Here is a 12,069-nt window from a genome sequence, read left to right as displayed (position 1 = left end):
GACAGCTACAGCTTAACTTCAACACTACCAGGCAAACACACGCGCACACACACACACAGACACACTGGTTAACTTACACACACACACACACAACCCGCAGACAGCCACAGTTTAATTTCCACACGCCCAGGCAAACAGAGAACTGTTAGAAACGTAACTGTGGTCAGTGGGCATCATTTCTGCTCATCACCACAGCTAGTGTTTAAAGCACAAGACACACAACCTACAAAGATCATCTGGTTGCAGACCTGGGTTGATGAACTATTAGAAATCTGTCAAATACTTTGAGCGTTTGCTTTAGCCTGCCTGGAGTGCCAGGACGTTTCTATTGGTTCCATTGCAACAGGGAAGTTCAATCAAGCACAGATAAAGCAAATTATTTCAAATAGTATTTAAACCCAGGTCTGTCTGGTTTGGATGGGAAAATGGTAGAGCAATAATTGATGATGTGTGCATCCCAAATTGCACCCCATTTCCTTTATAGTGCACTACTGTACTTTTGACCAGCACCCATAGTGCACACTATATAGGGAACAGAGCGCCATTTGGGACGCATCCAATGTGTTATGATAGGTTTAATTATGCAAAAACATGGCATCAATCACTTCCAGGTTTTTATTCAATGGTTCAGTCAGTGCATAAAAAAGAAACAATCTTTTATCCATTTTGTAAGTATTTGTCAACAGAAGTATAACAAAACTCAGAGCTACAAAAGGAACAGTCGTAGATCAACATAACAGTGTAGACCAGGATTGTTACCTTTCCCATAATGTCTAGATTTTCCCAAGAAATCCTGGAAGGAGGAATGAGGGATTCCAGACTTCCCTTACCAGGGGCAAGTTCTTATGTCGCAGTCTCCTGAACAGACCCATGGTGTGGTGAAGAAACACTCTTCAAGTTATTAACAGAATTTAGAATGAACAGAATTTAGAATTAACTAAATTTGGTGCAAAAGAAGGAAGGATATCCTTTTCAAATCAAGGTGAGTATCTGTACGAATGCCTGCATACCAGCTACTGTTTTTTAAAACAATGGAGCTTTAGGTTTGAAATAAAACAGATCTGGGATCAGGCTACAGAATGTAGTGTGGGGGAAAATAATCTTCAATTCAAGGTGAATATCTGCTCCATTATTTTATTCCCTTGAAAGCCATTCCACTTTAAAAACCAGCCCTTAAGTGCCTATCCAGAGATTGGCTCTATACAGTACAGTACAGTACAGGTGCTACTGTTTCAAAGTATGCTTCTGGCTTCAAGAAAAAAATGGGTTAACAACAAAATGCTTTTTTTTCTTTCAACTCCTTTAAAGACGTAAGCATGCTAAAATAGCAAGCACAAAGAAATATTCAGTTATATTTCATACTTCATACTCTAAAGTTGTCCTATTTTTGACAATAGTTCACACATCTTGGTGCTACATGGTCTCAGAAATATCAACCTCTGTGGAAAAAGTATACAATCTTTTTATATTCCTCACTGAGTGAATTATAAAAAATAATGGTCTCTGTACACAATATTGAAAATACCCAGTGGTTTGCATAATTATTTGATTGGATCAATGTCTCTCTCTCTCTGGTCTTCATCACTATAGGCCTGTGAAAACACACACACACACACACACACACACACACACACACACACACACACACACACAAAGACGAAAACATCAGTCTCCTTAGAAACCAAGATTCAGACACATTTCAACAACCAACCGCTAATAAGAAATAATAGCCTGAGCAATTACAATAAAACAGACTTTAATATTTGAACATGTCAAAGATAAACATGAGTTGGAAAATGAGAATGAAGCCTGGTTGGTTGGTTGGGGACCGAGAGAGATGGTTCCAGAGGGCTCTGAGTTCTGGGCTTGCGTCCCAAATGGCACCCTATTCCCTATATAGTGAACTATTTTTTACCAGAGCCCTATAAGCCCTGGTCAAAAGAAGTGCACTATATAGGCAACGGGGTGCCATCTGGGTCACAGCATATGGGAGATGAGTGATAGTGCATGGTGACTTCAGCACCCAGAGTTGGGGTTTGGGTTGGTTGTTACTATAGTTACTGTGGCAGCATTGTTAGCTCGTGGCGTGTCAGATAGCCAAAGCGTCGGCCTGACCACGGCCTCTCTAACACCTCTCTGCAGGCTCTCTTTCTCTATATATATATTATGATTTTTTTTTCTCCCTCCCTCTCTATGTATCTCTCTCTGTCCAACCTGGCGCTCTCTTTCTCCATCTCTCTCTCACTCTCTGTCCCTGGCTCTTTCTCTCTCCAGACTTTCACACGCGCTCTCTCTCTCCCTTCCTCCCTTCTCTCTCTCTCTCCCTTCCTCCCTTCTCTCTCTCCCCCTTCCTCCCTTCTCTCTCTCTCCCTTCTCCCTCCCTCTCTCTCTTTGACTCTGGGAACTGTGGGCAGAACTTGTCGACCAGCTAGCGCCACAAGAAGGCAGAACCGCAGAGAACCTCGTCTAAACCAACCAGACACTCTCTGTCTGCGTCCCAAATGCCACCCAGGCGCTGGTCAAAGGTAGTGAACTATATAGGGAATAGGGTGCCATTTGGGACATAGTCTTTGCCTCTGCCCAAATCCTCTCTAAAGACTTGACGCTGTCTGTCTGCAGTGATTTTAAACCCTGTAAACACTGTTCCCTATGCACCCAGTACTGACTTAATGGAAGAGGTGCCCTTCTCCATCTCTCTCTCGCACTCTCTCACTCTCCAAAATGGCCGATGTCCACCAATCGCATTGCAGAGCCGGTACGTCAATCTAAGGACTAATTGGAGGGTCTATAAAGGAAAATGGAGGCTTCTGAGTCACCTATTGGTAGTTGCCGGGGCAACATACACTGCAGTGGTGCCGGGGACTCTGAGTGAGGTCATTGACAGACAGACATGGAGGCTCCATCAAATAAAGTCGCCTCTTGTCTCTAATGGGATAAAGGAGTCGTCTCAAGACACTACTAATAAGAAACAGACCGGCTGATATTACGCTGTTATTGGATAGCTTTGTGATCCATATAATAATATATCACAATATAATCCATATTTCTATAATGGGTACCTGGTAGCAGACTAGGTTGTTATGCTTTTGAGTGTAAATTATCTTACACTTATGTGAGTAATGTTGAAATATGTTACAGTTTTCAAAATGTGTACTGTATATGACAGACTGTTTGATTTCCGGTCTTATTGGATGGCTTTTTCATCCATATAATCATATAATCATAATAAAATCCATATACTGTAATCATGTCCATGCTACCTGGTACTGTATAATGCCTTTTGGTTGTCTCCCGCTGGGCACACACTGGTTGAATCAACGTTGTTTTCACGTCATTTCAATGAAATGATGTTGAACCAATGTGGAATAGATGTTGAATTGACATCTGTGCCCAGCGGGCTGGTAGACCACGTTTTTATGATGTTACTGTGAAACGCATATTTTACCGTATTTTGCATAAATATGAAACCGTTTTTAAGAGTAAAGCGTGAATAACATGCTCTTAAACATAGGAATATGACAGCGAGATGATTGTTGATTTTGACTACAGTTGATTGGGTTATCTTATTGGTGTGATTGTGATTGATTGTGACAGACTAGTACCTTTGGGTTTAGACGCTCACCTGAGAACACGGATCTCTTATTGGCATCTCGTACCCCACCTGTGAATACATCAGAACAGACAATAACACTAATTAATCCACATAACTGGGACTCTGACTGACATCCCATCCAACATGGCAACATATTTTAGCGTTTTCAGGGGTATTCCAGTTGGGACTCGAACCACAACCCCAAAGCAGATAACTCCTTTGGAGGAGTTTGTGACCACCCTCATCAAGGGTTGCTGCCAATATCATATGAAAACAACACTATCAGCACCCATCAAACTACCTACAGTACATATAAACCATCATTACAGAGACGTTGGCAGTTGTATACACACATTACCATGTTAATTCATCAAGTTAAAGCAGAACATATGTTTGTATTTTTTTCATCAGGCCACTGTTGATGTAGTCCCAGAATGTGTTGCATGTCAGCAGTGGACTAATGAAAAATACCAAAAGATAGTTTTGGAGTGGAGTTTTCCTCTATGTTTAATAAATTGGGTAGTTAGTCTGAGACATGAGCCACAGGGTGGTTGGGAAGAGAAGGGGACAGGAGGGGGACTGACTACTCCATTGACTACACACTACTTTCATCTCAATGAGGTCGCTGCGGTTACCCCATTGTGGAAGTCTCTAGAATAACAGGAAATAGCTATGGATGGCTTTTTTCTTCTTTATTATGTAGCTCTGTGCCATAGACTTGGCGCCAGCTCAGACACAAGAACCAGGGCACTGGCATGGCAGCAGAGATGAGGGGAGGGGGGTGTCACTGTGCCAATGAGCTAAGAAGCATACATCTAATGACACACACACACACAGACACGAACGCACACAGGCATACGTACACACAAATGTAAACACAGACGCACGCACACACACACTTACTGAGTCAGTCAGCAGCCATCTCACCCCATGAGCCCTCTCTCATGTCTCGCAGCTGGGCATCTCTCTCTTTCTTTCTCTTGCTCCCGCTCTCTTCCATCTCTCTCCCCTCTCTCTCCTCCTCCTCCACCTCTCTCTCTCTTCCATCTCTCTCCCCTCTCCTCCTCCTCCACCTCTCTCCCTCCCTCTCTCTCCAGTAGTGTGTGGCTCGTATCCTTTTATAAACACATCATTGCCATAGCCCGAGTATAGTAGCTGAATACGTTTGGCCACTTCACCAGCTATGTTCCTTTTGGCACAACAACCCTCCATACCCAAGAGAAACCTGTCATGTAGTCTTACAGTTCCATTTGATTGCCGCCATTTTGCGTAACGCAATGTTTGGTTAGACTTGGAATTCCTGGATGCATCCCAAATGGCACCCTATTCCTATATAGTGCGTTACATTTGACCAGAGCTCTAAGGGCCCTGGTCAAAAGTGGTGCACCACATGGGGAATAGGGTGCCATTTGGGATGCAGTCCCTGTTTCATGAGTTCCATAAAAACCTTTGGCCCTCTGACTCCAATTCCCACTTGCATTTCAGTCTCAGTACAAGCAGATGATTCCAGGCCCTGTTGTTTACTGAGAAAACTGTGTGTGGATACCAAATCGCACCCTATTCCCGATATAGTGCACTACTTTTGACCAGAGCCCTATGGATCCTGGTCAAAAGTAGTGCACCTCATAGAGAAAAAGGTGGCATTTGGGACACGTTATGTGATACATTATTTGCAGAACATTTCTGTCACTGTTCTGGGAAAGAGAGGAATTAGGGCCAAATGACAGATTTAGTTCCATCTGGCTTGATAGATAAATTCAATTAATTGACTTCAACATGAACAGAATTATGTACGATGAACTGTACTTACACTGTAGTTGTATAATCCACCCACACTGAAGAAGTTGGCTATGTGTGGATATGCACTCTCCTTCTGTATGTTTTTTCAATGACAGAGACCGGTATGCAATGAAGGGGAGACAGAGAGAAGGGAGATACTGAGTTGGGCCGGTAGGTGCCGGGATTCGTGCCCACACAGTCAGGGGAATCGTATATGTGCTGAGGGCGGTGGTCTTAACTACAAGGCCAACGTCAGGCAAGTGTACTGTTCGTGTGTGTTCATTGACGCATTTCTACAATACCAGGATCTGAAGCCATCTCTGAGGATGTGGCGATACGCAACTCTCACCATAAAAGTTAAGAGCACACACATTTGATGGTTTGATAGGACTATTGAGACCATATTATATTATTATTTATTACATATGAATAATTATGACATATTACTACATTCAACAGATTTATTTATCTGAACATCAAGAGGGGACTTCTGATCTAACTATGTCATGTTCAATGATGGAGTCTGTGTCCCAAATGGCACCCTATTCCCTATATAGTACACAACTTTGCCCAGAGCCCTATGGCCCCTGTAGGGAATAGGGTTCCATTTGGGATACACTCCTAGTGATGTCATGTTCAAAGGACAGAGAGAGAGAGAGAGCTACGTCGTACCCAAGCCAGACTTATATAACGATTTATGGATTCATGAGATGCAACGGAGAGTCCTTCATGTCCATCGGCTAGCTCTTAACGTGAATAAATCTCTTAAGTGACGGCTGGAGATGTAATCTTAGACGATATTAACAATCCACCCAGAAATCACATATTCAGCTTTTAAAACTTCAGAAGATGTCTGCCTCCTGTGTAGCAAGGGGCATTTCATGACTAAACTCTCATTTTCTTGTACTGAATTTGACAGCGTACATTAAGGTATAAATCCCCTTTATTAGGCCGACGGAAAGCCATACTTTGTACATTAATCACAGAAAATTGAAGTAATGGCATAAATAAATTGAACTAAGGAAATTACAGTGTGCGGCTGATGGCAGTAAGAGAGCGATCAGACATCGTGTGGGGCAGTAGAATACCACTGACTTCATGAAAGAGTTTGACACTGTGAAACACTGAGGAAAAAGGACTTCCCTTGTGAGTCAGTATGGGAGAGAAAAGACAATAAGAAAGGTGGGGAGAGAAATAAACAGCAATGCGGATAAAGATTAAGACAGAGGTAGAAAGAGAGAGACAGGGCCAGAAAGAGAAAAAGAGCAGAGAAATAGAGAGAAGGGATGAAGGTAAGGCACGCTTACTCACACTTGTCCTGCTCAGGTGGTTCCAGAAGGTCACTCTCTGTGTCACTGGGAATGTGCCATGGCTGTCTGATGGCCTGCAGCTGCTGGTAGAACTCATCCTATAGGAGAGGAGATGGGATGGGAGGAGAGGAGATGGGAGGAGACATTACAGGGTTGACTCATGTTGTAGGTAAACAACAGGTGTCTAATTGAGTATTAACAAAACTACCTACAAATAATTTTGAGAGGTTGTTTTTAAGTTTAACAAAGTGTGATGAGATCCATATACTGGTGAGCTCTGGCCGTAATAGCCTAACAACAATGTATACTATACATACAACTTGTTTGGAATTAGAGAGATAAATAATTGAATCGTCAAGATGAAAAGCTGCATACATAGCTATACATTTACAAACGTAGGCAAACAACATGAACTGGGCCAAGGTTTAGAGTGAACCATAAAAAAAACATGTTCTTCTGGAAAATATATATCTGATACAGCTGTTAGAAGTCTGTAAGCAACTTTAAGGCTTGCACACATCGCACAGAATGTGGCTCTAGAGTTCATCTGCCGATCGTTCAGCACGCTGTGTTTTATGGACCACCCATTGTAGAGGTCTGACTGACGACATTTAAGTCGATTCTACATGGAGAACCGGTGCGCACTCGGTTTGCAAATTACTGTTCAGAGGTACCTAAGTACTCTCGGCTGGTAAACTATTGGTGTGTCTGAGCCTTTAGATTCTGTCATTTTTAAACCACTAATTTATTTTATTTTATTTTTTGTATTTCTAAACGTCTTGACGGTGGAAAACAGAGAAAGTCTATCTATCGCTCTCTCGTTCCATCTCCTCGCTCTCTTTCTCTCTTGTTCCATCTCCATCTGTCGCTCTTGCTCTCTCGTTCCATCTCCTCTCTCATTCCATCTCCTTTCTCTCTCTCACTCTCTCTAAAAGGAAAATTACAGAGAAATTGTTAGTGAACTAGAAACCAAAGAGTTCCCCATTTAGTCCTACAGCTTTTAAAACCAAGTACACCTTGGAGTATAGTCCTTGGGGCCAAACTTTAATAAATAAATTGCCCGTGTTCCCTTTTAATGGCTTTTATGGGTTCTAGTTTTGTTCCCTTCTAATAGCTTTTATGTGTTCTAGTTTTGTTCCCTTCTAATGGCTTTTATGTGTTCTAGTTTTGTTCCCGTCTAAAGGGTTTTATGTGATCTAGTTTTGTTCCCGTCTAAAGGGTTTTATGTGTTCTAGTTTTGTTCCCTTCTAATAGCTTTTATGTGTTCTAGTTTTGTTCCCGTCTAAAGGGTTTTATGTGTTCTAGTTTTGTTCCCTTCTAATAGCTTTTATGTGTTCTAGTTTTGTTCCCGTCTAAAGGGTTTTATGTGTTCTAGTTTTGTTCCCGTCTAAAGGGTTTTATGTGTTCTAGTTTTGTTCCCGTCTAAAGGGTTTTATGTGTTCTAGTTTTGTTCCCGTCTAAAGGGTTTTATGTGTTCTAGTTTTGTTCCCGTCTAAAGGGTTTTATGTGTTCTAGTTTTGTTCCCGTCTAAAGGGTTTTATGTGTTCTAGTTTTGTTCCCGTCTAAAGGGTTTTATGTGTTCTAGTTTTGTTCCCGTCTAAAGGGTTTTATGTGTTCTAGTTTTGTTCCCGTCTAAAGGGTTTTATGTGTTCTAGTTTTTTAGTGTTAAAAGGTGATGGATGTTTCCCAGCCAGTCAAAAGCTGGTCAGCCAGCCAGCCAGTCAGTGAGTCAGTCAGTCATTTAGCCAGTCAGTAAGCTGGTCAGCCAGCCAGCCAGTCAGTGAGTCAGTCAGTCATTTAGCCAGTCAGTAAGCTGGTCAGCCAGCCAGCCAGTCAGTGAGTCAGTCAGTCATTTAGCCAGTCAGTAAGCTGGTCAGCCAGCCAGCCAGTCAGTGAGTCAGTCAGTCATTTAGCCAGTCAGTAAGCTGGTCAGCCAGCCAGCCAGTCAGTGAGTCAGTCAGTCATTTAGCCAGTCAGTAAGCTGGTCAGCCAGCCAGCCAGTCAGTGAGTCAGTCAGTCATTTAGCCAGTCAGTAAGCTGGTCAGCCAGCCAGCCAGTCAGTGAGTCAGTCAGTCATTTAGCCAGTCAGTAAGCTGGTCAGCCAGCCAGCCAGCCAGTCAGTGAGTCAGTCAGTCATTTAGCCAGTCAGTAAGCCAGCCTGTCAGTTAGTCTCGATGGTGGAGAAAGAGAGGACGCCTCCAAGCGTCTCTTGTAGAGTCCTGGTCAAAAGTAGTGCACTATTAAAGGGAGTAGGGTGCCATTTGGGACGTAAAGGCAGTGTTTCAAGAAGAGTTACAACAGGAAGAGGAAGAATCAGGTTTGTACATCCATTCTTTCCTGTCCTCTCTCTTGCTCTCCCTTGTTTTCTGTACATCCAGTTTTATAAACAGGCCCAGGATTCTTGCTCTCTTTCTGCCTCTGTTTGTTTGTCTCTCATCCCCCTCTGTCTCTCTCACTCTCTTTCTCTCTCTCTCTCTCTCTCGACCCTCTCCACTTCTATCTCTCCATCACTAGCTGTCTACCAGGCGATGCACATTCACTCACACAAAATACACACACACCTCATACTCACAGAAACACACACACTCACAGCCAACACTGCTGTCACATGTTAAAGAGACATTGAACCACTGGACACTTCCCATTTCACTCTGTGTATTTAAATACTGTATCCCCGACATAGCTTATTCTAATATTTCTACTACTGCACAGTGTATTCTTACACTGTTTATACACACCACATACTTATTTACATACTGGATTCTTGACATAGCTCATTCCAATATATCTACTGTTGTACATATAATTCTTAGTATATCTGGTGTAAATTCTCCAGCTATACTGCACATATGTATAGATTGTATTTTGATTACTATTTGGGCTGTTAATTGAATTCCTCAATCTTGATTTCTTGTTTCTTTTGTACTCTTTCTACATTTTAATTATTTGTGTACTTTGACATTTTACTGCAATAAACATTGATTTGATTTGATAGCTCTCTCTGTTGTTGTTGTTCTTCTCTCTCTCTCTCTCTCTCTCTCTCTCTTTCTCTCTGTTCTTCTCTCTCTCTCTCTCTCTCTCTCTCTTTCAGTGGACACTAGTCATCCCGCAAGTCCAGGTGGCTCCAATCATTTGTGAATCAGAATCAGGTCACTCCGCTCCGCTCGCTGGTGTTTTTGATAATCTCAGTAGGCGTCAACCTCAAGCAACTGTCCAAAAAATACACAGGAATCACCAAATTCCTGCCCGCGATTAATAAAGTCCTCAGAAAGGGGGTCTCATATTTAACAATGTGGCTCTGAAGTAGACCATGAAAAGGAACTTGAGACAAAAAAATCCCATTGAAATATTCCCCTTTAAAGCCAGACACATTTTTTCCACAGTGAGTAGACATCCTACTGTATGGACCTCCCATCACTATGCCAAACCCCCCATGATGTCTCTGTGTGTGTGTGTGCATTCTATGTGCCCTCACGTGCTCTCATGTTCTAATGCCAACCTATTACAACCCATTACATTACCCAAGGAATTACAATAAATGAAGGGTACATTTCACTTCCATGACCCAAGGTTTATGGTAATTAGACCTGGGTTTTTCTGTTCTTTTATACACTGGTTCATCCTATAATGACCTACAGTAGCATGACAAACGAAGGTCAGTTTTGACTTATCCCTCTTATAGTTTAGGTTATGATTTTGAAAGGCTGATCCTAGATCTGTGCTTTAAGGAAACTTCCCCCTGGTGTGAGTGGGTACCTCTGACAGATAGGCCCTGAGGCTGGAGGCCTTGCCCAGACTATCTGTCGTACTCAGCCCAGGAGGGGTGAGCAGGGGCCTGGGTCGGGTCGGCTGACTGGTGGGGGTCACCGGTCTGCTCCTTGACCTCCTGAACGTCACCTCCTTATGACCCCCGTGACCTCCAACCCCTGGGGTCACGGCCGTCATGGCCGACCTGGAGGTCAGCAGGCTGTTGGGGGTCATGGGCCTGCTGCTGGGGGTTCTAGGAGTTGTAGTTCTGCTGCCGGGGTTGCTGGGAGAATGAGTTCTGTGACCAGTCGTCATGGTGAGGGAGGTTGGTTTCCGGGTGAGCAGAGGGCTAAGTTTGGGGCTGACCAGGGGGTAGCCTATGGAGCTGGGCTTGGCTGAGCGGGCGCTGAGGACGGGGGACTGGGGTCTGGAGGGGGGTCTGGAGGTCTGGCCTGGTAAGGGTAGAGTGTTGGGGAGGGTTCCCCCCGGGAGGGAGGTGTGGAACAGAGGGGTGAGGAGCAGACTACTGTGGGGGCTGTTGGGGCTCCGCTGGGCTAGTTTCCCCTGCTCCGCCAGTTTGGCCAGGTCCTTCTCCACCTCTGGAGGGGCACAGAGACAAAGACAGACATGTTTGATAATTAAATGTATTCATGATAAATAACATACTGTATAAAAGTAAGGCCAAGGGACATAGTCAACAAAATATCTGGGCCTTATTATATAAAACAGAGAAAGGGCAAAGGTGGGTCATGTTCAGATATGCACGCTTATCTTTCAAATCTTTCAAAAAAAAGCACCTCAACGCTCTGATTTTCATTGATGTGTGTTTCTGGACTAAAGACACAGGATGGACTAATTTACATTACAAAACATCCCAGAAGATATCACAGGCTTCATAACAGGAGAGTGGGAATGCTGCCTTTCCTTTTCATTATGTTTGTCTTAAAACCCCTTTCAATGGTCATTGAAAACAATATTTACTGACTCTGTAAATTGTGGTGAATCCTGCTTCAGTAAAAATTCCGGATTGACATTAAAAACGAATGTCACATAACATGAAGATTGTGTCCCAAATGGCACCATATTTCCTATGTAGTGCACTACTGTTGACCAAGACCCATAGGGCTCTGGTCAAAAGCAGTGCACTACATAGGGAGCAGAGTGCAATTTGGGACAGGTACCCTATTTCCTATGTCCTATGTAATGCACCCTATTTCCTATGTAGTGCACTACTGTTGACCAGGGCTCATAGGGCTCTGGTCAAAAGGAATGCACTACATAGGGAGCAGGGTGCAATTTGGGACACACAGAAGTGTTATTCCAAAATTCTGAAAATATATTTGTTTGCTTTATTGGTAGTTACAAAAACAGTTTTGTTTGTCAGAGGATGGGATAGGACTGCCAATGAGAACATCTGGGGGTAGCCTGCTCTCTGCTCCTCATCTCCCTGTTTTTGTCCTTTTTAAGGCTCTGACGCTGTTGGGTTTTCAGCGATCCAAGCTGGGACTTATCATGCGAGGGGGATATTTTCAGGAATGACTCACCACGAAGAGTTCGTACCAAACGGCACCCCATTCCCTATAGTGCACTACTTTTGCCAGAGCTCTATGGGCACTGGTCAAAAGTAGTGCACTATGTAGG

At 43.3% G+C, this 12,069-nt stretch overlaps 1 protein-coding gene across 1 annotated transcript in view; it reads right to left on the bottom strand.

Moving 5' to 3' along the window:
• Positions 1-1,002: 1,002 nt before the first annotated feature.
• c15h8orf34 (chromosome 15 C8orf34 homolog) overlaps positions 1,003-12,069 on the bottom strand; it is a 154,561-nt gene continuing 143,494 nt past the window's right edge. The window contains exons 13-16 of the mRNA XM_071105144.1: positions 10,438-11,027; positions 6,683-6,779; positions 3,603-3,661; positions 1,003-1,592 (exon numbers count right to left, since the gene is read on the bottom strand). Coding sequence (XP_070961245.1) covers positions 1,542-1,592; positions 3,603-3,661; positions 6,683-6,779; positions 10,438-11,027 — 797 coding nt within the window. The 3' untranslated portion in view covers positions 1,003-1,541. The remainder of the gene's footprint in view (positions 1,593-3,602; positions 3,662-6,682; positions 6,780-10,437; positions 11,028-12,069) is intronic.

Source organism: Oncorhynchus clarkii, chromosome 15 (genome assembly GCF_045791955.1).
Source record: "Oncorhynchus clarkii lewisi isolate Uvic-CL-2024 chromosome 15, UVic_Ocla_1.0, whole genome shotgun sequence".
NCBI classification, from domain to species: Eukaryota; Metazoa; Chordata; class Actinopteri; order Salmoniformes; family Salmonidae; genus Oncorhynchus; species Oncorhynchus clarkii.
The sequence above is the reverse complement of the archived record's forward strand: the minus strand, read 5'-3'. Positions and strand labels throughout refer to the sequence as shown.